Genomic DNA, 26,250 nt, shown 5'->3' on the forward strand with positions numbered 1-26,250 from the left:
CATAGTATCTGATACAGTGTGGATCACTGGCTCACCGTCAGGCATAGTATCTGATACAGTGTGGATCACTGTCAGGCATAGTATCTGATACAGTATGGCTCACTGTCAGACATAGTGTCTGATACAGTGTGGATCACTGTCAGACATAGTATCTGATACAGTGTGGATCACTGTCAGGCATAGTATCTGATACAGTGTGGATCACTGTCAGACATAGTGTCTGATACAGTGTGGATCACTGTCAGGCATAGTATCTGATACAGTGTGGATCACTGTCAGACATAGTATCTGATACAGTGTGGATCACTGTCAGACATAGTATCTGATACAGTGTGGATCACTGTCAGGCATAGTATCTGATACAGTGTGGATCACTGTCAGACATAGTATCTGATACAGTGTGGATCACTGTCAGGCATAGTATCTGATACAGTGTGGATCACTGTCAGGCATAGTATCTGATACAGTGTGGATCACTGTCAGACATAGTATCTGATACAGTGTGGATCACTGTCAGGCATAGTATCTGATACAGTGTGGATCACTGTCAGACATAGTATCTGATACAGTGTGGATCACTGTCAGGCATAGTATCTGATACAGTGTGGATCACTGTCAGACATAGTATCTGATACAGTGTGGATCACTGTCAGGCATAGTATCTGATACAGTGTGGATCACTGTCAGGCATAGTATCTGATACAGTGTGGATCACTGTCAGACATAGTATCTGATACAGTGTGGATCACTGTCAGACATAGTATCTGATACAGTATGGATCACTGTCAGGCATAGTATCTGATACAGTGTGGATCACTGTCAGACATAGTATCTGATACAGTGTGGATCACTGTCAGACATAGTATCTGATACACTGTGGATCACTGTCAGACATAGTATCTGATACAGTGTGGATCACTGTCAGACATAGTATCTGATACAGTGTGGATCACTGTCAGACATAGTATCTGATACAGTGTGGATCACTGTCAGACATAGTATCTGATACAGTATGGATCACTGTCAGACATAGTATCTGATACAGTATGGATCACTGTCAGACATAGTATCTGATACAGTATGGATCACTGTCAGACATAGTATCTGATACAGTGTGGATCACTGTCAGACATAGTATCTGATACAGTGTGGATCACTGTCAGACATAGTATCTGATACAGTGTGGATCACTGTCAGACATAGTATCTGATACAGTGTGGATCACTGTCAGACATAGTATCTGATACAGTGTGGATCACTGTCAGGCATAGTATCTGATACAGTGTGGATCACTGTCAGACATAGTATCTGATACAGTGTGGATCACTGGCTCACCGTCAGGCATAGTATCTGATACAAAATAACAGAAAATTCTGGAAATACTCAGCAGGTCATGGCAGCATCAGTGGAGAGAGAAACAGAGTTAATGTTTCAGGTCGATGACCCTTCATCAGAACTGGAAAAAGCTGGAGATGGAGCAGGTTTTTAAGCAAGGGCAGGGTAAGGGGGGAGGGGAGGAAAGAACAAAAGGGAAGGTCTGTGATAGGATGGAAGGCAGGAGAGATTAAATGACAAAAGGGATGATGGTGCAAGGCAAAAGGAGATGGTAATGGGACAAGTTAAGAACAAAAGATGGCTCTCGATGAAGTGTAAATGGCGTTGGCAGAATGACAGACAGCTGCCATGTGGGAGAGAAAAGAAATTAAATGGAAAAAAGATCTCTCCTGCCTTCCATCCTATCACAGACTTTCCCTTTTGTTCTTTCCTCCCCTCCCCCTTTCCCTGCCCCTACACTTGCTTGAAAACCTGTTCCATCTCCAGCTTTTTTCCCAGTTCTGACGAAGGGTCATCGACCTGAAACGTTAACTCTTTCTTTCTCCACAGATGCTGCCTGACCTGCTGAGTATTTCCAGCATTTTCTGTTTTTACTTCAGATTTCCAGCTTCCACAGTATTTTGCTTTTGTAATAATATCTGATAAAGTGTGGATCACTGGCCTGGCGTGGGGGACAACGTTGGATGCCGTATAGATTACAGGCTTGACATTGGTGTATCACACTTAATACAGTGCAGACTACCCGCCCACTATTAGTCTGCCGCAGACAGTGCGCACCAACAGTGGCAGTGTAAGCTGCACCAACAGTGGCAGTGTAAGCTACACCACACAGCAGCCATTCCATTTCCCTGCCTCAGAATGATCTCCTATTAAAAGCACAGTACCTGCCTGAACGGGATCTTTTCCCCTTGGGCTTTGATTCTCTGGTCCGGCCCTTCTTCCAGGATGCGGATTGTGCGGCGAGTCTTCTTTCTTTGCCGACTGCGACTGATGGCCAGAAGGGAATGGTATTGTGGACAGCCTCATGTTCTGGAAAAGGACGAGCAAAGAGCAAGCCAATCAGCAGGGAGTCAGATCACGATTCATTTCAGCGCCAGAGAACTACAACTCGCTCAGATTTAATCAATGAAAAAAAATAGTTTAATGGCTAAGGGACAGCCGTGGCTCAGTGGGCAGCACTCTCGCCTCAGGAGTCAGAAGGCCGAGGGTTCAGGTCCCACTCCAGACACGTGAACGCATACTCCAAGCTGATACTTCAGATATTCTTTCGGATCAGGCATTAAGCCGAGGGCCCCGGTCTGCCCTCTTAGGTGGGCGGAAGAGATCCCGCGGCCACTATTTCGAAGAAGAGCAGGGGAGTTCTCCCCGGTGTCCTGGCCCTCAGCCAACGCCTAAAACAGATTATCTGGGTCATTATCTCATTGCTGTTTGTGGGAGCTTGCTGTGCACAAATGGGCTGCTGCATTTCCCTACAATACAACTGCGATCACACTTCAAAAGTACTTCATTGGCTGTAAAGCGCTTTGGCACGTTCTGAAAGGCGCTGTATGAATATGTGTGCGTGTACTGACGACACTTCCATGGGAGAATACACATGAAGTGGCCATTTGAGTGAGGTATCAGTGAGGGAATCGAGAACAAAGGGAAATAATCTTAGAATTTGAGCCGGGCCATTCAAGAGTGAAATCGAGAAGCACTTAGTCCACACAATGGGTTGTGGAAATCCAGAACTCTGCCCCCCAAAAGGTCGTGGATGCTGGGGGACAATTAAAGAGGGAGATCGCCAGGTTTGTCTTGGGTAAGAGGATCAAGGGATATGGAGCACAGGCGGGTAAATGGAGTAGGAATAGAATGGCGGAACAGGCTCAAGGGGCTGAATGGCCACTTCTGTTCCTAGTGTTGTAAGCCCCACTGGCAGTCAGTGCAGCTGTCGGAAGCTCCCGCGCCAGCCTCTTGCCGGTTTCTCAATGGAAAAACCGTGTATGCGCGGAAGGTTAAAGGGGCCACGAACCCCCCAAAAAATGAGGGGGCACATTGGTCAGCACCTTCACAAGGAGGGAGAGGAAATGGGGTGGAGGCGGGGGAGAAAGACAATATTAAGAAAATACAATCAGCAAAGCCCACCTTTCCTGACGGTAGCGGCAGTCATCGCACCTTCTTCACCAATACAGACTTCAAGCACCGCGTGGCTGGGGCTGGACGGGCTCATGTGGATCTTTATAAACCTGGGAAAAGGAGACAGCACTTAACATCCGCTATCTGAAGGAGGCCACTCAAAGACCGATCACTGAACGCCCGCTATCTGAAGGAGGGCACTCAATGACCGATCACTGAACACCCGCTAGTTGAAGGAGGGCACTCAATGTCCGATCACTGAACGCCCGCTATCTGAAGGAGGCCACTCAATGACCGATCAATTAACGCCTAGTATCTGAAGGAGGGCACTCAATGCCTGATCACTGAACACCCGCTATCTGAAGGAGGGCACTCAATGACCGATCACTGAGCGCCCGCTATCTGAAGGAGGGCACTCAATGCCCGATCACTGAACACCCGCTATCTGAAGGAGGCCACTCAATGGCTGATCACTGAACGCCTGCTATCTGAAGGAGGGCACTCAATGACCAATCACTGAACACCCGCTTTCTGAAGGAGGGCACTCAATGTCCGGTCACTGAACACCCGCTATCTGAAGGAGGGCACGCAATGACCGATCACTGAACGCACGCTATCGGAAGGAGGGCACTCAATGTCCGATCACTGAACGCCCGCTATCTGAAGGAGGGCACGCAATGCCCGATCACTGAACGCCCGTTATCTGAAGGAGGCCACTCAATGTCCGATCACTGAACGCCCGCTATCTGAAGGAGGGCACTCAATGCCTGATCACTGAACACCCGCTATCTGAAGGAGGGCACTCAATACCTGATCACTGAACACCCGCTATCTGAAGGAGGGCACTCAATGCCTGATCACTGAACACCCGCTATCTGAAGGAGGGCACTCATTGCCTGATCACTGAACGCCCGCTGTCTGAAGGAGGGCACTCAATGTCCGATCACTGAACACCCGCTATCTGAAGGAGGGCAGTCAATGTCCGATCACTGAACACCCGCTATCTGAAGGCAGGCACTCAATGTCCGATCACTGAACGTCCTGATATCTGAAGGGGGCCACTCAATGACCGATCAATTAACCCCTGGCATCTGAAGGAGGGAGGCCACTCAATGTCTGATCACTGAACGCCCGCTATCTGAAGGAGGGCACTCAATGTCCGATCACCGAATGCCTGCTTTGAGGGTGTCCTCTGCCCACCTGGGGCTCTCCTGCCGTGTCGGACTCCGAGTAGAGCGCTTGTTTTGGGAGTCTCGTATCAGACAATGTGGCCCGTCCATCGGAGCTGATCGAGCGTGGTCAAAGCTTAGAGGCTGGCGATGTTGGCCTGAGCGAGAACACTGACGTTGGTGCGCCTATGCTGCCAATGAATTTGCAGGATCTTGCGGAGGCAGCATTGTTGGTACCTCTCCGGTGCTTTGAGGTGCCTGCTGTACATGGTCCAAGTCTCTGAAGCATACAGGAGGGCGGGTATCACTGCTGCTCTGTAGACCATGGGTTTAAGCTCCTGGTCTGCAAACACACTCTTCCTCAGGCGACCGAAGGTCTGGTCATTTAACATTGCTGTTTGTGGGAGCTGCTGTGTGCAAGTTGGCTGCCATGTTTCCTACATTACAAAAGTGACTACACTTCAAAAGTACTTCATCAGCTGTAAAGTGTTTCGGGACGTCCTGAGATAGTGAAAGACACTGTAGAAATGCTGATCTTTTATATCCAAAAGGAAGTGCAATTTTCAATGAATTAAACTCTTTCAATACACATACATTATGTTCTGTGTGAACAGCTCCCAGGCAGGGTTCACGGTCTCACCTGTTATCTTTGTTGGAAACTACTAATTGTGGGGTGGGTGGGTGGGGGAGGAGGCGGGAGGAATCAGACTCAGTAGTCCAAGAGTGACTGTGTGGTGTAACGAGGAGATAAAAGTTCAAGAACGGTGAGATTAATCAAAATAGGAGCCACGTCCAGCCCCTGGGTGGGTGGGTGTGCATCCTATTGGACCCCGAGCTGAGCTGCCAACCCCAATCCCGCTCCATCACCAAGACCACCTCCTTCCAGCTCCGTAACATCGCCCGCCTCCACCCCTGCCTCAGCTCATCTGCTGCTGAAACCCTCCTCCATGCCTTTGTGATCTCCGGACTCAGCTATTTCAATGATCTCACCCCAGTGCGCGCTGACCTACATTGGCTCCCGGTTAAGCAATGCCTCGATTTTAAAATTGTCATTTTTTAAAATTTTTTTTATAAAAAGGGAGAGGGGTTTGGAAATGTTGGCGTTCAGAGGGACCTGGGTGTCCTTGGACACGAACCACAAAAAGTTAACATGCAGGTACAGCAAGCAATTTGGAAAGCAAATGGTACGTTAGCATTTATTACAAAGGGATCAGAGTAGAAGAGTAAAGAAGTCTTGCTACAATTATATAGGACCTTGGTGAGACTATACATGGTTTACGGTGCACAGTTTTGGTCTCCTTACACAAGGAAGGATATATTTGTCTCAGAGGGAGTGCAACAGAGGTTGCAACTAGACTGATTCCTGGGATGGGGGATTGTCCTATGAGGAGAGATGGAGTAGACTAGGCCTATATTCTCTAGAGTTTAGAAGAATGAGAGGTGATGTCATTGAAACGTATAAAATTCTTAAGCGGGCTTGACAGGGTAGATGCTGAGAAGTTATTTCCCCTGGCTGGAGAGTCTAGAACTAGGGGTCACAGTCTCAGGATAAGGGGTCGGCCATTTAGGACTGAGATGAGGAGAAATTTCTTCACTCAGAGGCTGGTGAATCTTTGGAATTCTCTGCCCCAGAGGGCTGTGGAGGCTCAGTCTTTGTATATTCAAGGCTGAGATCAATAGTTTTGGACTCTAGGGGAATCAAGGGATATGGAGATCAGGCGGGAAAGTGGAGTTGAGGTCGATGATCGGCCATGATCTTATTGAATGGTGGAGCAGACTCGAAGGGCCGTATGACCTATTCCTGCTCCTATTTATGTTTTCAAGTCCCTCCATATCTCTAACCTCCTCCAGCCTGAAAACACTCCGAGATCTCTGCGCTCCTCCAAATCTGGCCTCGAGCGCATCCCGAATTTTAACCGCTCCACCATTGGCGGCTGTGCCTTCAGCTGCCTGGACCCTAAGCACTGGAGTTCCCTCCTTAAACCTCTCCGCCTCCCTAACACTCTCCGCCTCCCTAACCGTCTCTCTCCTCCCTAACCCTCTCCGCCTCTCTCTCCTCCCTAACCCTCTCCGCACCTCACTCCTCCCGAACCCTCTCCGCCCCCCTCTCCTCCCCAACCCTCTCCGTCCCCCTCTCCTCCCTAACCCTCTCCTCCCCCTTCTCCTCCCTAACCCTCTCCGCCCCTCACTCCTCCCTAACCCTCTCTGCCCCCCTCTCTCCTCCCTAAACCTCTCCTCCTCCCTAACCCTCTCCGCCTCCCTAACCCTCTCCGCCTCTCTCCTCCCTAACCCTCTCCGCCCCTCTCTCCTCCCTAACCCTCTCCGCCTCCCTAACCCTCTCCGCCCCTCTCGCCTCCCCAACCCTCTCCGCCCCTCTCTCCTCCCCAACCCTCTCTCCTCCCCAACCCTCTCTCCTCCCCAACCCTCTCCGCCCCTCTCTCCTCCCCAACCCTCTCCGCCCCTCTCTCCTCCCCAACCCTCTCCGCCCCTCTCTCCTCCCCAACCCTCTCCGCCCCTCTCTCCTCCCCAACCCTCTCCGCCCCTCTCTCCTCCCCAACCCTCTCCGCCCCTCTCTCCTCCCCAACCCTCTCTCCTCCCCAACCCTCTCTCCTCCCCAACCCTCTCTCCTCCCCAACCCTCTCCGCCCCTCTCTCCTCCCCGCCCCTCTCTCCTCCCCGCCCCTCTCTCCTCCCCGCCCCTCTCTCCTCCCCGACCCTCTCCGCCCCTCTCTCCTCCCCGACCCTCTCCGCCCCTCTCTCCTCCCCGACCCTCTCTCCTCCCCGACCCTCTCTCCTCCCCGACCCTCTCTCCTCCCCGACCCTCTCTCCTCCCCGACCCTCTCTCCTCCCCGACCCTCTCTCCTCCCCGACCCTCTCCGCCCCTCTCTCCTCCCCGACCCTCTCCGCCCCTCTCTCCTCCCCGACCCTCTCCGCCCCTCTCTCCTCCCCGACCCTCTCCGCCCCTCTCTCCTCCCCGACCCTCTCCGCCCCTCTCTCCTCCCCGACCCTCTCCGCCCCTCTCTCCTCCCCAACCCTCTCCGCCCCTCTCTCCTCCCCAACCCTCTCCGCCCCTCTCTCCGCCCCTCTCTCCTCCCCAACCCTCTCCGCCCCTCTCTCCTCCCCAACCCTCTCCGCCCCTCTCTCCTCCCCAACCCTCTCCGCCCCTCTCTCCTCCCCAACCCTCTCTCCTCCCCAACCCTCTCTCCTCCCCAACCCTCTCTCCTCCCCAACCCTCTCTCCTCCCCAACCCTCTCTCCTCCCCAACCCTCTCTCCTCCCCAACCCTCTCTCCTCCCCAACCCTCTCTCCACCCCAACCCTCTCTCCTCCCCAACCCTCTCCGCCCCTCTCTCCTCCCCAACCCTCTCCGCCCCTCTCTCCTCCCCAACCCTCTCCGCCCCTCTCTCCTCCCCAACCCTCTCTCCTCCCCAACCCTCTCCCCTCCCCAACCCTCTCCGCCCCTCTCTCCTCCCCAACCCTCTCTCCTCCCCAACCCTCTCCGCCCCTCTCTCCTCCCCTCTCCTCCCCAACCCTCTCTCCTCCCCAACCCTCTCCGCCCCTCTCTCCTCCCCAACCCTCTCTCCTCTCCGCCCCTCTCACCTCCCCAACCCTCTCCGCCCCTCTCTCCTCCCCAACCCTCTCCGCCCCTCTCTCCTCCCCAACCCTCTCCGCCCCTCTCTCCTCCCCAACCCTCTCCGCCCCTCTCTCCTCCCCAACCCTCTCCGCCCCTCTCTCCGCCCCTCTCTCCGCCCCAACCCTCTCCGCCCCTCTCTCCTCCCCAACCCTCTCCGCCCCTCTCTCCTCCCCAACCCTCTCTCCTCTCCGCCCCTCTCACCTCCCCAACCCTCTCCGCCCCTCTCTCCTCCCCAACCCTCTCCGCCCCTCTCTCCTCCCCAACCCTCTCCGCCCCTCTCTCCTCCCCAACCCTCTCCGCCCCTCTCTCCGCCCCTCTCTCCGCCCCAACCCTCTCCGCCCCTCTCTCCTCCCCAACCCTCTCCGCCCCTCTCTCCTCCCCAACCCTCTCCGCCCCTCTCTCCTCCCCAACCCTCTCCGCCCCTCTCTCCTCCCCAACCCTCTCCGCCCCTCTCTCCTCCCCAACCCTCTCCGCCCCTCTCCTCCCCAACCCTCTCCGCCCCTCTCTCCTCCCCAACCCTCTCCGCCCCTCTCTCCTCCCCAACCCTCTCCGCCCCTCTCTCCTCCCCAACCCTCTCCGCCCCTCTCTCCTCCCCAACCCTCTCCGCCCCTCTCTCCTCCCCAACCCTCTCCGCCCCTCTCCCCTCCCCAACCCTCTCCGCCCCTCTCCCCTCCCCAACCCTCTCCGCCCCTCTCTCCTCCCCAACCCTCTCCGCCCCTCTCTCCTCCCCAACCCTCTCCGCCCCTCTCTCCTCCCCAACCCTCTCCGCCTCTCGCCCCCTCCCCAACCCTCTCCGCCCCCCCAACCCTCTCCGCCCCCTCCCCAACCTTCCCTAACCCTCTCCGCCTCTCTCTCCTCCCCAACCCTCTCTCTCCTCCCCAACCCTCTCCGCCTCTCACTCCTCCCTAACCCTCTCCGCCTCTCACTCCTCCCTAAACCTCTCTGCCTCTCACTCCTTTGTTAAGACGCTCCTTACAATCTACCTCTTTGACCAAGCCTTTGGCCACCTGCCCTAATATCCCCTTGGTCATGGCAGATGCTGCCACCTTCTCCATAGACGGATGATTAAAGCATCCCCAGCATGCAGCTATGGGGAGCTCCGAATAGACCCTGGAGCACATCATTAAACACTGCCCTCAGAAAATTCACAGGCAGCCTATATATCCATGCTATTATACCAGACGCTTTGGCCCGGACATCTGATCTGGATAAGAACATAAGAAATAGGAGGAGTAGGCCTGATCTTCGACCTCAACTCCACTTTCCCGCACTATCTCCATATCCCTGGATTACCTTAATATTCAAAAATCTATTGATCTCTGTCTTGAATATACTCAACGACTGAGCCTCCACAGCCCTCTGGGGTAGAGAATTCCAAAGGTTCACCAACCTGTGAGTGAAGAAATTTCTCCTCATCTCAGTCCTAAAGTGCCAACCCATTATTCTGAGACTGTGACCCCTGGTTCTAGACTCCCCAGCCACGGGAAACATCCTCCCTGTAAGAATTTTGTATGTTTCAATGAGATCACCTCTCATTCTTCTAAGTTCTAGAGAATATAAGCCTAGTCTGTTCAATCTCATTTGGATTTGCTTTGCTACTGCCGTACGAAAGAAGGTAGAGTCATAGAAGGAGGCCATTCGGCCCATCGAGTCTGTGCCGGCTCTCTCTAGAGCAATCCAGTCAGTCCCATTCACCCACTCTATCCCCATAGCCCTGCAAGTTTATTTCCTTCAAGTGCCTATCCAGTCTCCCCTTGAAAACATTGAATGTCTCCACTTCCGTCAGCAGCGAGTTCCAGGTCCTCACCACTCACTGCCTAAAAACGTTTTTCCTCACATCCACCCTGTATCTCTTGCCCAAAACCTTAAATCTGTGACCCTAGTCCTTGTATCAACAACTAGTGGGAACAGTCTTTCCCCGTCTAGCCCGTCATAATCTTGTACACCTCTATCAAATCACCCCTCAACCTCCTTTGCTCTAATGAAAACAAATCCAGCTTCTCCAACCTGTCCTTGTAGCTATGATCCCCCATCCCCGGAACCATTCTGGTAAATCTCCCCTGCACCCTCTCAAGGGCCTTCACATCCTTCCTAAAGTGTGGTGACCAGAACTGGACGCAATACTCCAGTTGTGGCCTAACCAGCACTTTATAAAGGTTCAGCATAACTTCTCTACTTTTGTACTCAATGCCTCCTTGGCTGGCTGGGTGTCAAATTTTGTTTGATAACGTTCCTGTCGAAGCGCCTTGAGAAGTTTTACTAAATTAAAGGAGCTCAATGAATGCATGTTGTTGTTGTGTCAGCCCCTCTCCCCCACACACACCCACCCACCCAATGTAAACAAGAGGCTCCATCTGCATTTGTTTGTATGAATGAATGAATGAATGAATGAATGAATGAAGGAGCCAGGACACCAGCCCTCACCCTCCCCACTCTCCCTCTGGCCGGACTCACGTGTCCAGCAGGGTCCGGGCCACCGCCTCGTCGCTCTGCAGGTTCAGCTGACTCTTGACGCGGTTCCAGCGGTGTAGCTGGTCGCCCAGCTGCACCGTGCGGCGCTCCCGCTCCGGGCCCAGTTTCCTCGGGCGGCCGCCTCTCTGTCGGGCGGCTCCGTCCTCCGGCCCAGGCGACGCCATCTTGGTGACTGGCGCTCGGCCCGGACCCGACGTGACGCCCAGCCCCGCCCCGCCCGCTGCCAGCAGCCAAGATGGCGGGTCAGCCAGTTAAAACTGCCAGCAGCCAAGATGGCGGGTCAGCCAGTCCAAAACTGCCAGCAGCCAAGATGGCGGGTCAGCCAGTTAAAACTGCCAGCAGCCAAGATGGCGGGTCAGCCAGTCCAAAACTGCCAGCATCCAAGATGGCGGGTCAGCCAGTTAAAACTGCCAGAATCCAATATGGCGGGTCAGCCTGTCCCAAACTGCCAGCATTCAAGATGGCAGGTCAGCCAGTCCAAAACCTCCAGCATCCAAGATGGCGGGTCAGCCAGTCCAAAACTGCCAGCATCCAAGATGGCGGGTCAGCCAGTCCAAAACTGCCAGCATCCAATATGGCGGGCCAGCCAGTCAAAACTGCCAGCATCCAAGATGGCGGACCGCTCCTCTTCCCTACCAGCATCGAACATGGCGGACCACCAACCTTAATACAATTCTAATGAAGGGTCCCAGACCTGAAACGTTAACTCTGTTTCTCTCTCCACGAATGCTGCCTGGCCTGCTGAGTGTTTCCAGCATTTTCTGTTGTTATTTCGGGCCACCAACCTTCCCTGCCACTTCCAAAGATGACGGGTTCCCGTCAGCATCAAAGACGGTGGATAAGCCGCTTGACTTTCCACCAAAAAAAGCGAGGTGTTTTATTTGTTTTAAAAATTGTGTTGCTGGATACTGTGGAAAGAAACTTGGATTATATCCAGTGAGCCACGTTTTATTTTTTGTTGTTGCCAGGCTTAAAGATGGCGGCTTCCAAGTTGTCACCAGTGAAGTTTAGTTTTCAGGCTGTTTTTCGCTTTCACTTATTGAAGAAAATCTTTCGTCGACTGCGATAAATTTCAACCACCCGCGCGTTAAACGAAAGTGAGCACCCTCGCTGTATAAACTCTGGCGGTTGCCATGGTGATGGTTGGTGTGTCCCCGCTCGCATACCCCCCGGGCCCGCGGTGTGTCGGTGTTTCCCCTCCCCCCGGGGACAGGCGCTGCCGGGCTGAGTTCCGGGTCGTTTTGTGTGTGTGTGTGTTTTTTGTTCCTACCTCTCCTCCTTCGCTCGGACCCGGGGTGGCGGCGGCGGTGGTGTGTCGTTGACGCGGTGCCCCGATGCGGCCGGAGGTGGAGCCGGAGGCTCGGTACCGGCGGTGGAGGAAGGTGCTGTACGAGCGGCAGCCTTTCCCCGATAACTACGTGGACGGGAGCTTCCTGGAGGAGCTGAGGAAGAACAGTGAGTGGTGGAGGGGGCCCAGGGAGAGGGGAATGAGAGGGCCCGGGGGGAGAGACGAGGGGAGGGGAATCAAGGAGCCCCCCCAGGAGGATCATGGCCGCCTGTCCGGTCCATTTGTCTTCAATCTGTCATTGGAGGTACTTAGGAAGGTTGGCTGTACTTAAAAAGAAAGACTTGCATTTCTACATGAAGTATTTTATTGATGCGCAGTCGCTGTCCTGATGTGGGAAAGCCAATTTGTGCACAGCAAGCTCCCACAAACAGCAATGTGATAATGACCCAGATAATCTGTTTTTGGTGATATTGGCTGAGGGATAAATGTTGGTCCAGGACACCCGGGGAGAACTCCCCTGTTCTTATGTTCTAACGGCATAGAAGGAGGCCATTCGGCCCATCGAGTCCGTGCTGGCTCTCTACAGAGCAATCCAGTCAGTCCCATTCCCCCGCTCTATCCCCATAGCCCTGCAAGTTTATTTCCCTCAAGTGCCTATCCAGTCTCCCCTTGAAAACATTGAGTGTCTCCGCTTCCACCACTTCCGTCGGCAGCGAGTTCCAGGTCTTCACCACTCGCTGCGTAAAAAAAGTTTTTCCTCACATCGCCCCTGTATCTCTTGCCAAAAACTTTAAATCTGTGTCCCCTAGTCCTTGTACCATCAATTAGTAGGAATAGCCTATCCAAACTCGTCATAATCTTGTACACCGCTATCAAATCACCCCTCAACCTCCTTTGCTCTAAATCCAGCTTCTCCAACCTGTCCTTGTAGCTAAAACCCTCCATCCCTGGAACCATTCTGGTAAATCTCCTCTGCACCCTCTCAAGGGCCTTCACATCCTTCCTAAAGTGTGGTGACCAGAACTGGACGCAATACTCCAGTTGTGGCCTAACCAGCGCTTTATAAAGGTTCACCATAACTTCTCTACTTTTGTACTTAATATCTCTATTTATGAAGCCTAAGATCCCATATGCTTTGTTAACCACCCTCTCAATATGTCCTGCCACCTTCAGGGACCTATGCACATCAACTCCCAGGTCCTTCTGTCCCTGCACACTCTTAATGGCACAGTTTTAAAGTGTGTATTTCCTCTCCCTGTACCTTCTGCTAAAATGCATCACCTCACACTTCTCTGTATTAAATTCCATCTGCCACTTGTCTGCCCATTCTGCTAGCCTTGTTGCAGTCGATTGATATCATCATCACTGTTTGCCACACCCCAAGTTTGGTGTCATTGGCAAATTTAGAAATTCTACTCTGTATTCCAATATCCAGGTCATGTATACATATCAAAAAAAGCAGTGGCCCCAGCACTGACCCTTGGGGAATACCACTGTCTACCATCTCCCAGTATGAAAAACAGCCATTTATCCCAACTTGCTGTTTTCTGTCCTTAAGCCAATTCCTTATTCAAGCTGACACTGACCCACCTATTCCATGAGCCTCAATTTTGTTAACCAGCCTTCTATGTGGTACTTTGTCAAATGCCTTCCAAAAATCCATATAGACAACATCCATTGCATTCCCTTCATCAATCCTCTCTGTTACTTCATCAAAAAATTCAATTAGATTAGTTGTGCCATGGGATCTTTTACATCCATCTGAAAGGGTAGACAGGGCCTCGGTTTAACATCTCATCCGAAAGACGGTACCTCGAATAGTGCAGCACTCCCTCAGCACTGCACTGGAGTGTCAGCCTAGATTATGTGCTCAAGCCCCTGGAGTGGGACTTGAAACCTCAACCTTCTGACTCCGGGACGAGTGTGCTACCCACTGAGCCACAGCTGACACTCTTAGTTTATAAGTCACAGGACCAGATGGGATGCATCCTAGGACGCTGAGGGACGTAAAGGTGGAAATTGTGGAGGTAGTGGCCATAATATTCCAATCCTCCTTGGAGATGGGGGTGGTGTCAGAGGACTGGAGAATTGCAGATGTTACACCCTTGTTCAAAAAAGGGTGTACTCTTTTTAGTTGGGTGGTTGAATAAATAGACTGTAACTTAATAAAACATTAAATAAAATTTAGCAAATTAAATTAAAATTTGTTTGCTGGAGTGATGATGCACTCCAGTCCCCACGGTGCCCACCGGTCGCGGAAGGCCTCGAGTGTGCCGGCGGACACCGCGTGCTCCATCTTCAGGGCCACCCGGGCGCGAACATAGCCGTGGAAGAGAGGCAGGCAATCGGGCCGAACGACCCCCTCGATCGCCCGCTGCCTGGAGCAGTTAATGGTCTTTTTGGCCAGGCCCAGGAGCAGTCCTACGAGGAAGTCCCCCGATCTGTCTGCTCCCCTCCGCACCGGGTAACCAAAGATCAGGAGCATGGGACTGAAGTGCAGCCAAAAATCGAGGAGCAGCCCCTTTAAATAATGGAAGGAGGGCCGCAACCTCTCACATTCGATATATACATGGAACATGGACTCCTCCAGGCCGCAGGAAAGGCAGGCGGCCTGGGAGCTTGTGAACCTGTTTAAAACTTTATTGCACGGGACTGCTCCATGCAACACCCTCCAGGTCAAGTCCTCAATAGAAAAATGGAGGAATCCCGCGTAGAGAGCCCTCCGTTGGGGACCTCCGCCTCCGCCGGACGGCAAGATGGCACGTCCGGACGGCAGACGAAGATGGCAAAGTGGAGGGTGTGCAGGAGCAGCCCATACAGGAAACCCCTCCGTGCAGAATGAAAAGGCACGGAGGGCATTTCCCGGAGATGGCTCAAGTTGTGAGGCACCGGTTCCCGAGAGGGGTTTCGGGGCTGGGCGCCGATGAGGAATTCCGTCTGAATGGGGGTCAGTTCAGACGGGATCGCCCCACGTGCCTGAGCCTCCTTGATACACCTAGTGGAATCAGGGCCCAGTTCCACTTTCAGCGACTCGATGGCTTTGACCGCAAGCCGGACGTTGGCCCAGGACAGGCGCTGCGCCAGCTCTACCGGTGCCATCCAGCCTGCTCCTCCGCCATCGAGTAGGTCCCCGACTCTAGTCACCTTGCCAGGCACAGCCCTGCCCTCCGCCAGCCACCCGAACCCACGGTCATGGAGGTGCGGATTCCTGAGCAGCGGCTCCCGAAGGACAGCCGCCACTCCTGATGGGGCAGAACTCTGCCTGGAGGCGACATTGTTTCAGACCCATAGCAGTTCCTGGTATAAGACAGGCAGCTCCCGCAGGCAGGCAAGTGTACCGCCCACTTTCACAAACAGCTGCGTGTCGTAATTGAGGCCGTGCAGCTGGCGGAAAAAATACATCGCCAGCACACACCATCGAGGAGGATTCTCGGTGTACAGGTATCTCTGCAGGGTCTGAAGACGGAAAGTCGCAGCCTGGGTGCGAAGGCACTCCAGCGTCTGACTGCCCTCCCTAAGCGGGAGACTCAGAACCGCGGCAGAGACCCAGTGCTTCCTTTTGTCCCAGAAGAAGTCGATGAGCTTCTTCTGCATCTTGGCGACAAACGCAGGGGGCGGGATCAAAGTGACCAACCGGTACCACAACATAGCGGCCACCAGCTGGTTTATGACCAGCGCTCGACCCCTGTAGGACAGCACTCGGAGCAGTTCTGTCCAGCGCCCTAGGCGAGCGGTGACTTTGGCCTCCAGCTCTTGCCAGTTCACCGGCCAGGCGTCCTCGGCAGGGCTGAGGCAGACTCCCAAGTAGAGGAGATGCGTGGTGCTCCAGGTGAAGGGCCTGAACTCCTCCGGCAGGGAGTCCACCCACCACTGGCCCACCAGGACTCCAGAACATTTCTCCCAGTTGATCTTGGCGGAGGATGCGTCCAAGTAAATCTGCTGGCATTCTTGCATCCTCTGCAAGTCGATGGGATCTGTGACCATGAGGAACATGTCAAAGCATAAGCCGAGAGGACGACCTCCACGCCCGGCGCAGGAAAGGCTCCACGCAGACGGCATATAACTGACTGGACCTGGGGCATCCCTGACGCACCCCCTCCCGAAGCGAAAGGGGCGCCGTCAAAGACCCATTAACTTTAATCAGGCGGTGGACAGAAGTTGGATCTGGGCGATGAAATGCGTCCCGAATCCGAATGCGCGCAGAGTCCCGAAGAGATACTTGTGATTCACCCTGTCGAACGCCTTCTCCTGATCTAGGGAAAGTAAGGCGACTGACAGACCAGCCCACTGTGAATGGTGGACCAGGTCCCAGACCAGATGGATGTTGTTGTGGATGGTCCGGCCCAAGACCGTGTAGGACTGGTCGGAGTGGACCACGTGAGCCAGCACGGTGCCAAGGCGGGCAGACATGGCCCTGGCAAAAATGTTGTAATCCATGCTGAAGAGGGAGACCGGGTGCTAGTTCTTAAGTAGGTGGAGATCGCACTTCTTGGCAGCAGGACAATGACCGCCCTGCGCCGAGAGAGGGGCATCTCCCCGGTCGCCAGACGTTACCCCAGGACCCACGCGTAGTCGCCCCCCAAGACTTCCCAGAACGCCCTGTGGAACTCTACGGTCAGCCCGTCCAGCCGCGGGGACTTTCCCCTCGAGAGCTGGCCGAGGGCGCCGGTCAGCTCCGCCAGGTTTAGCGAAGCGTCCAAATTTTCGGCGCTCTCCGGGCCAACCTTCAGCAAGCCCTCCCACAAAACTCTGCGCACATCCTCATTGGATGGATCCGGAGAGAACAGAGCTCCGTAATAGGCCCGGGCCTCCGCGCTGATACCTTTCGGATCCGAGACCAGAGATCTGTCGTCAGCCAGCAGCCCCAAGAGCTGCTTACGGAACCCCCCCACCCCCCCCCCCCCGTCTTTTTTCTAGCGAGTAGAAGAAGGGGGAGCTGTGGTCCAGGTCCCGGAGGAACTGGATCCGCAACCTCACGTACGCGCCCCGGGACCCGACGAGCTGCAGGTCCTTCAGCGCACCCTTCTTCTCTTCGTACACCTTCTGCAGGGCCGGGTCATTGACGACTTGACCGAGACGGGACTCCAGGTCGAGCACCTCCCTCTCCAGCCGCCCGACCCAGGCCTCCCGCCTCTTGTTCGACCCCTTCGCGTACTCCTGACAGAATAGACGGACGTGAGCCTTGCCCACGTCCCACCATAGCCTCAAGGAGGGGAAGCCCCCCCCCCCCCCCAGCTTCCTTCTCCAGTCGGCCCAGAACTGACAAAACGAATCCCGGAACCGCTCGGCCTCCAGCAGCAGGTTGTTAAAATGCCAGTACGCGAACCACTTCCCCCCCACCCCCCCCCCTCCCTCCCGCGTGCGGAGTGGAGCGAGCTCCGCCCACACCAGGTGGTGGTCCGTCCATGGTACCGGCCGCATGGAAGCCGCCGGGACGCAGGAGATGTATGCCCGGAAAATGTAAAGGCGGTCGGTTCTGGACCCTCCTCCTCCAGACCTCGTTCTAGTGAAGGCGCTGGAGTCGGGATGGAGATTTCGCCAGACGTCCACCAAGTCGAAGGACCCGACCAAGTCCCTCAACTTCTCCATCGCCGCCGGGCTTCGCGGGGGACCTGAACAGTCCCTCGCCTTGAGGGTGCAATTAAAATCCCCCCCCGAGGATGACGCACTCGCCGACATCGACGGAGCCCAGAAGAGCGGACACTTCTTCAAAGAAGCGCACTTGCTGCGCACCAGACTGGGGGGCGTACACATTCACTAGATGGAGCGGCATGCCCCCCAGGTGAACAGTGACCTGAAGCAAGCGGCCCGGCACAGGCTCCTTGACCCCCAAGATCGCCGGCTGAAAATGTGGGGCCAACAAGATAGCCACCCCGCAGGAATTGTTGGAGAGGTGACTCATGCGGACCCCTCCTTGCCATTCCAGGAGCCACGTGACCTCCTCTCCCGGAACGGTGTGGGTTTCTTGCAGGAAGCACACCGCATACCTCCCGTCCCGAAGGACCGAGAAGTTATTAAATCTATGGCGCGCCTCCCTGCTGCCGTTGATGTTGAGGCTGGCTATGGTTATCTTCATATCCGAAGCGTAGTGCAACCTCTACATACACCTAACGGGGGGAGGGAGCGCAGTCACTCGACAACCGCCACTCCCTCAGCAGCCCAGTGAGGAACGTTTTGAGCCGACGCAGCTCGAGCGGGCTCACGCCCTTGTCCGCGCCCATGGTTTTGACGGCGGCGCGGACGGACCCGACGAGCAGCGCCAGCTCCGACCACCTGTCGAGGGCCAGACGGATTTTATTCGGGCGACCTAGGCACGAGGCCATAAAGTCCCGGAGTTCCGCAACGGGGATGAGGGGAGACTCGGTGAGGGGCACGAGGGCATCCACCATCTCGTTGGCAATGGAGTCCAAATCATTCCCAGTGCCCTCCACCGAGCCCCCGTCCTCCTCCAGGAGGTTGTCACCAGCGGCCGACCCGTCCGTCGCACAGGGCGCAGCAAATGGCTCGGCCGCGCTAGCCAGCCCTGCCTCTGCCCCGATCCCACCCCCAGGATCGACGGCAGAGGAGTCTTCCCCGGGGATGCCGGGCCAGGAGGCGGCGGCGGTTCAGGGTGCCCCTCCGCCTCAGGTGTAAGGGGTCGTTTTAACGAGCTTATGGTGTGCTAGATCAGTTTTGATTTCGCACTGCTCGTGAGCGGTTCCGAAGCGCTCCCCCCCTCACCGGTTCTAGGCACTGGGCTTATTGCCAGACAACCTTGATGTGTGGCCCAACTTGTGACTCGGAAGACAAATGGATCAGGTGAGACAATGTGAGTTTTAAATCAGGAATATCTTTATTTTCAAGGAGAATAAACACAGAGAATGCAAGAATCAATTTAGACAAAAATCATTAGCACGTCTCCCAATGGGAACTAAAATTTAACACACAAGGAATAACTTTGAATATCTTAAATCATACAACAATTCTTAATCAGCGGTATACTAAAACGGGGGTGGGAGAAGCGCACGGACACATCGAGGGATAAATCACACTCCTGAATTACAAAACCCTTAATGTTACAAACCCTCCCGTTGCTAAAATATACCTCAACTATGTCAGTTAGGTAGAGTTGGGCCTTTATGCTCACCAGAATTTTAAAACCCTCCTGGACCTTGGTACTCCTTGTTACGTCCGGGATCTCCAATCTTCCTTATGGGGCCGGCTCCTGGACCCGCTCTCCTGCACAAACTTGGAAGTCCTCCGAACTCCTCGAGCCGTCTACCCTTCTGCGCGGTCTTCGAACTCCTGATGGTATCTGGACTTGGACTTCACTGCTTCTGCTGAATCTTGTGGATCTGTCTGAGTCTGGCTGAATCTGCTCTCCTGCACAATCTTGTGGGTCCTCCTCGCTCTGTCCTTGACCTCGTGTCTGTGTGAATCTGTGATGGATCTGTCTGAATCTCACTGAATGAATGTCATGCTGTCGATTTTCCCTCAACAGTTATACTGTTTCCTTGCCCTTATCTCGGCGCCAAATCAGGGGTTTTCTTTTGTCAAGGTAATGGGCAGGCTGCTTTGACAAAAGCAAGTACTTTATTTTAATGTCTTGTAAATGAAACTGATGGGATCTGTCCTGTGTCCCTCTGAGTTTGGTACAGATAATGGGTTTTTTTCTGTGCTCAGCGATTTCAGAGATGGGTTTGCGTTTTGCTAGCAATTAGCGCACCTCCAGGTGCAAATACTTTTGTTTACGAGTTCGTTACTGCTGTAACCATATTATCATATCAATAGCAGTAAGTTCTGGAATCTTCTAATCGGTGATGACTCAGGCTGCTGGAAGATACTGCTGGTGTGTCCTTTTGAACTGAGCCATGAGAACTGCCAACTCCATCTTGTGTTCTCACAATGTGGCCATTTCAGGGGTTTTACCAATCTAGACTGTATTTTCTGGATTTTGCGAATCCTACACAGGCGCCGGGGCATATGGAGGAACTGGGAATTGTGTTCTCCCCGGTTTCTCCATATACTCCCGGCATCAGAGATGGAGTCGGGGGCTGTCCCATTCCCCGCCACCAGCCACTGACCCAGCGGACTGGGTATTCTGATTAAAATCCTCGACCAGTTTGAGCAGTTCCTGGGAGATATCTGGATTGTATTGAGCGAGTTCGGCCTCGCCCGCCCCAGTCCCCAGGATGCCCGACCCGGTGTTACTTTTATTTCTTCCGCGGCCCCCCCCCCCCACCCCTCACTCACCCACCCACTGGCAGGGTCTCTTCCCCATTCCCGGGAGGCTCAGGCTGGACAGACAACATCTGTCTCACCCTCCCAAGGGACAGGAGACCCCTGCCGATTGCTCGTGATGGTGATGGTGGGGGGGGGTGCAGCACCCACGGCAGGCGGCGACTCCCCTTGTACAGAGGGACCTTCCTCCTTCTCTTCCAGGGAGCCGTGCCTGCTTTTTAGTCTGGAGGGACGCGTAGGTTGGGAGACCTCCATGTCTGCTGAGGCCTCCGCCCCCTCCTTTTGTTTCTTTTCCTCGAGCCCGGCCGCAGGTCCGTAATTTTTCCGCGGAAGCGGGTGTGGTCACTGGCTCGGGCACGGGGTCCTCTGCGCTCACACACGCCGCTACGGGGTCCGAGATGAGCGCAGGCATAGTGTCAGTCCGACCAATGAGGGGACTTGCTTCGAGGTGTTTCCTTTTCCTCCGCGCCTTCCTTCCGCTCGGACGCTCTCTCCTCCCCCCCCCCGCCGCCGGAGGCCTTGATGACATAAATATTGGCCGGGTCACCGGGGATAACTCCCCTGCTCTTCTTCGAAATAGTGCCATGGGATCTTTTACGTCCACCTGAGAAAGCGGATGGGGCTTCGGTTTAATGTCTCATCTGAAAGACGGCACCTCCGACCATGCAGCACTCCCTCAGCACTGCATTGGAGCGTCAGCCTAGATTTATGTGCTCAAGTCCCTGGAGTGGGACTTGAACCCACAACCTTCTGACTCAGAGACAAGTGTGCTATCCACTGAGCCACAGCTGACGCTCTTAATTTATAAGTCACAGGACCGGATGGGATGCATCCTAGGATGCTGAGAGACGTAAAGGTGGAAATTGTGGAGGTAGTGGCCATAATATTCCAATCCTCCTTGGATATGGGGGTGGTGCCAGAGGACTCGAGAATTGCAAATGTTACACCCTTGTTCAAAAAAGTGTGTAAAGATAAACTCAGCAACTACAGGCCAGTCAGCTTAACTTCGGTAGTGGGGAAGCTTTTAGAAACAATAATCCGCGACAAAATTAACAGTCACTTGGACAAGTGTGGATTAATTAAGGGAAGCCAGCACGGATTTGTTCAAGGCAAATCGTGTTTAACTGATTTGATTGAGTTTTTTGATGAGGTAACAGAGAGGGTTGATGAGGGCAATGCAGTTGACGTGGTGTACATGGATTTTCAAAAGGTGTTTGATAAAGTGCCACATCATCAGCTTGCCAGCAAAATTGAAGCCCATAGAATAACAGGTACAGTGGCAGCATGGATAGAAATTGGCTAAGTGGCAGGAAACAGAGAGTAGTGGTGAACGGTTGTTTATCAGACTGGAGGAAGATATATAATGGTGTTCCCCAGGGGTCAGTACTAGGACCACTGCCTTTCTTGATATATATTAATGACTTGGGTGTACAGGGCACAATTTCAAAATTTGCAGATGACACAAAAGTTGAAAGTATAGTGAACAGTGAGGAGGAGAGTGATAGACTTCAAGAGGACATAGACAGGCTGGTGGAATGAGCAGGCACGTGGCAGATGAAATTAACGCAGAAAAGTGCAAAGTGATACATTTTGGTAGGAAGAACGAGGAGAGGCAATATAAACTAAAGGGTTCAATTCTAAAGAGGGCGCATGAACAGAGAGACCTGGGGGTATATGTGCACAAATCGTTGAAGGTGATTGAGAAAGCAGTTAAAAAAGCACACGGGATCCTGGGCCTCATAAATAGAGGTATAGAGAACAAAAGTGAGGAAGTTACAATGAACCTTTATAAAACACTGGTTCAGCCTCAACTGGAGTATTGTGTCCAATTCTGGGCACCGCACTTTAGGAAGGATGTGAAGGCCTTAGAGAGAGTGCAGAAAAAATTTACAAAATGGTTCCAGAGATGAGGGACTTCAGTTATGTGGATAGACTGGAGAGGCTGGGGTTGTTCTCCTTGGAGCAGAGAAGATTGAGAGGAGATTTGATGGAGGTGTTCAAAATCATGAGGGGTCTGGACAGAGTAGATAGAGAGAAACTGTTCCCATTGGCAGAAGGGTCGAGAACCAGAGGACCCAGATTTAAGGTGATTGGCAGAAGATCCAAAGGCGACATGAGGAAAATCTTCAGTGAGTCGTTATGATCTGGAATGCACTGCCTGAGAGGGTGGTGGAGGCAGATTCAATCACAGCTTTCAAAAGGGAATTGGATACGTAACTGAAGGAAAGAAATTTGCAGGGCTATGGAGAAAGGGCGGGGAGTGGGACTCGCTGAAGTGCCCTTGCAGAGAGCCGGCACTGGCTCGACGGGCCGAATGGCCTCCTTCTGTGCTGGAACCATTCTATGATTCTATGAATCCCAGAGCCCCCAGAGCACCCTCTGGGTAAAAGAACCGCCCAGGATACGCTACCCACGCCCCCTCTCGCCACCCGCACTCCCCCCCCCCCCCTTGCTCCCCATCTCCCCCCACACGTTACCTCTCTCCTCCCCACTCGCTCCCTCTCTCGCCCCCTCGCCCCCTCTCTTCCCCCCTCGCCCCCTCTCTTCCCCTGCTCTCCCCTTCCCTCGCCCCCTCTCTTCCCCCCCCTCGCCCCCTCTCTTCCCCCCCCCCCCCTCGGCCCCTTTCTCCCCCTCTCGCCCGCTCTCCCCCTTGCCCCTCTCCTCTCCCCCTCTCTCCCCCCCTCGGCCCCTTTCTCTCCGCCTCGCGCCGCCTCGCCCCCTCTGCCCCCCTCGCTCCCTCTCTGCGCCCTCGCCTCCTCTCTCCCCGCCTCGCCCCCTCTCTGCGCCCTCGCCCCCTCTCTCCCCCCTCTCTCCCCGCCTTGCCCCCTCTCTGCGCCCTCGCCACCTCTCTGCCCCCTCACTCCCTCTCTGCGCCCTCGCCCCCTCTCTCCCCCCCTCGTCCCCTCTCTACCCCCCTTGCCCCCCTCGCCCCCTCTCTCCCCCCTCACTCCCTCTCCCCGCCTCGCCCCTTCTCTCCCCGCCTCGCCCCTTCTCTCCCCGCCTCGCCCCCTCTCTGCGCCCTCGCCCCCTCTCTGCGCCCTCGCCCCCTCTCTGCGCCCTCGCCCCCTCTCTGCGCCCTCGCCCCCTCTCTGCGCCCTCGCCCCCTCTCTGCGCCCTCGCCCCCTCTCTGCGCCCTCGCCCCCTCTCTCTGCCCCCCTCGCCCCCTCTCTGCCCCCCTCGCCCCCTCTCTGCGCCCTCTCCCCCCTCGCCCCCTCTTTTGCCCTCTCTCTGCCCCCTCGCGCCCTCTCCCCTCGCCCCCCTCTCTGCCCCCTCTCGTCCCCCCGCGCTCTCCCCCCCTCGCCCCCCCTCGCCCTCAGTCCCATTCCCCCGCTCTATCCCCGTAACCCTGCAAGTTTATTTCCCTCAAGTGCTTATCCAGTCTCCCCTTGAAAACATTGAGTGTGTCCGTTTCCACCACTTCCGTCGGCCGCGAGTTCCAGGTCCTCACCACTCGCTGCGTAAAAAAGTTTTTCCTCACATCCCCCCTGTATCTCTTGCCCAAAACCTTAAATCTGTGTCCCCTAGTCCTTGCACCATTGTGATCTGGGGGCCGAGACTGGGGGTGAATCTGAAAGGGCGGTGGCAGCAGATTCAACAGTGACTTTCAAAAGGGAATTGGATAAACATAGAAACATAGAAGATAGGAGCAGGAGTAGGCCATTCGGCCCCTCGAGCCTGCTCCGCCATTCAATGAGATCATGGCTGATCGTCCAAATTCAGTACCCGGTCCCTGCCTTCTCCCCATATCCCTTGATCCCTTTAGCCTTAAGAAATATATCCAACTCCTTCTTGAATATATTTAATGAATTGGCCTCCACTGCCTTCTGTGGTAGAGGATTCCACAGGTTCACCACTCTCTGGGTGAAGAAATTCCTCCTCATCTCAGTTCTAAATGGCTTACCCCTTATCCTTAGACTGTGACCCCTGGTTCTGGACTCCCCCGCCATTGGGAACATCCTTCCTGCATCTAGTCTGTCCAGGCCTGACAGAATTTTATAGGTTTCGATGAGATCCACTCTCAATCTTCTAAACTCCAGCGAGTACAAGCCCAATCGACCCAATCTCTCCTCATACGTCATTCCTGCCATCCCAGGTATCAGCCTGGTGAATCTTCACTGCACTCCTTCCATGGCAAGAACATCCTTCCTCAGACAAGGCGACCAAAACTGCACACAATACTCAAGGTGCGGTCTCACCAAGGCCCTGTACAACTGCAGCAAGACATCCTTGTTCCTGTATTCGAACCCTCTTGCCACGAAGGCCAACATACCATTTGCCTTCTTAACCGCCTGCTGCACCTGCATGCTTACCTTCAGCGACTGGTGCACAAGGACACCCAGGTCTCATTGCACTTCTCCTTCTCCCAATCTATTGCCATTCAAATAATAATCTGCCTTCCTGTTTTTGCCACCAAAGTGGATAACCTCACATTTATCCACATTATAGTGCATTTGCCATGTTTCTGCCCAATCACCCAACCTGTCCAAATCGTACTGGAGTTTCACGACATCCTCCTCACAGCTTACCCTCCCACCCAGCTTTGTGTCGTCTGCAAATTTGGAGATATTACATCTAGTTCCCTCGTCCAGATCATTAATATATATTGTGAACAGCTGGGGTCCAAGGACCGATCCTTGTGGTACCCCACTAGTCACTGCCTGCCACTCGGAAAACGACCCGTTTATTCCAACTCTTTGCTTTCTATCTGCCAACCAGTTCTCTATCCAAGTCAGTACCTTGCCCCCAATCCCATGTGCCTTAATTTTACAAGCTAATCTCTTATGCGGGACCTTATCGAAAGCCTTTTGAAAGTCCAAATACAAAGTCCAAAGTCCTAAATACTTGGAGGAGGAAAAAAAAATTGCAGGGCTGCGGGGAAAGAGCAGGGGGAGCGGGACTAACTGGAGAGCTCTTTCAAAGAGCCGACCCTGGCAAGATGGGCCGAATGGCCTCCTCCTGTGCTGTATCATTCTATGGTTTCCCTCACCACGCCATTTGTTTTTTTTTGTTCCAGTTTACGTACGGCAGTACGAGTTTTGGTCGGTGGTGTGTGAATCCAGTGTGGTTATCCAGCAGCTCTCCAGGTAAGCACTCCGCTCATCACTGCTGCCGGCTCTCTGAGCCCAAGTTCGTTTTATCCAGGCTGCGACCCTGTTCGTGTCATTTCCTCCGTGTGCCCCTTTTTAGCGCACCTGTTAAGGCCTTTGCCTGAGTTCCTGCCTGTGCTATTTCCCGCGGTCGCTGACTCTTAAACAGAACTGGCCTCTCTCCCTCTTTGACCACGCTTTCGGGTCACCCACCCTAATATCTCCTTATGTGGTTTGGTGTCAGATTTTGTTTGATAATCGCTCCCGTGGAGCGTCTTGGGACATTAAAGGCGCTATATAAATGTAAGTTGTTAGCATAGCAACAGAAGTAGGCCAATTAGCCCCTTGAGCCTGTTCCGTCATTCAATGAGATCATGGCTGATCCATATTACCCGCCTTTGCCCCATATCTCTTAGAAAGAAGAAAGACTTGCATTTATATAGCGCCTTTCATGGCCACCGGACGTCCCAAAGCGTTTTACAGCCAATAAAGTATAGTCACTGTGGTAATGTAGGAAATGCGGCAGTCAATTTGCGCACAGCAAGCTCCCACAAAGCAATATGATAATGACCAGATAATCTGTTTTTGTTATGTTGGCTGAGGGATAAATATTGGTCCAGGGCAGCTCCCCTGCTCTTCTTCGAATTAGTGAATTAGGGAAATAAACTTGCAGGGCTACGGGGCTAGAGCGGGGGAATGGGACTGACTGGATTGCTCTACAGAGAGCCAGCACGGACTTGATGGGCCGAATGCCCTCTTTCTGTGCCGTTATGATTCTAGTGCCATGGGATCTTTTGCGTCCACCTGAGAGCAGGCGTGGCCTCGTTTAACGCCTCACCCGAAAGACGGCACCTCCGACAGTGCAGCGCTCCCTCAGCACTGCACTGGGAGTGTCAGCTTAGACTTTTGTGCTCAAGTCTCTGGAGCGGGATT

General features: G+C 54.1%; 2 protein-coding genes across 4 annotated transcripts in view; one reads left to right on the forward strand and one right to left on the reverse strand.

The window, feature by feature from the left end:
* Positions 1-10,959, reverse strand: part of LOC147095685 (uncharacterized) — a 38,930-nt gene extending 27,971 nt beyond the window's left edge. For 2 of the 3 annotated variants that reach the window (XM_085974726.1, XM_085974725.1), the window contains exons 1-3: positions 10,705-10,959; positions 3,460-3,560; positions 2,220-2,364 (exon numbers count right to left, since the gene is read on the reverse strand). In XM_085974726.1, the coding sequence (XP_085830852.1) occupies positions 2,220-2,364; positions 3,460-3,560; positions 10,705-10,886 (428 nt within the window). In that variant the 5' untranslated portion in view covers positions 10,887-10,959. Of the gene's footprint in view, positions 1-2,219; positions 2,365-3,459; positions 3,561-10,704 lie in introns of those variants that run through there. The other variant, XM_085974727.1, reaches the window with a different exon arrangement.
* A 981-nt stretch (positions 10,960-11,940) lies between these two features.
* The window catches only part of pigc (phosphatidylinositol glycan anchor biosynthesis, class C), a 105,553-nt gene continuing 91,243 nt past the window's right edge, over positions 11,941-26,250 (forward strand). Inside the window, exons 1-2 of the mRNA XM_085974728.1 lie at positions 11,941-12,177; positions 25,245-25,314. Coding sequence (XP_085830854.1) covers positions 12,057-12,177; positions 25,245-25,314 — 191 coding nt within the window. The 5' untranslated portion in view covers positions 11,941-12,056. The remainder of the gene's footprint in view (positions 12,178-25,244; positions 25,315-26,250) is intronic.

Source organism: Somniosus microcephalus, unplaced genomic scaffold, assembly GCF_052327205.1.
Source record: "Somniosus microcephalus isolate GS21.2 unplaced genomic scaffold, FLI_Smic_1.0 unresolved_chr1, whole genome shotgun sequence".
Classification (NCBI taxonomy): Eukaryota; Metazoa; Chordata; class Chondrichthyes; order Squaliformes; family Somniosidae; genus Somniosus; species Somniosus microcephalus.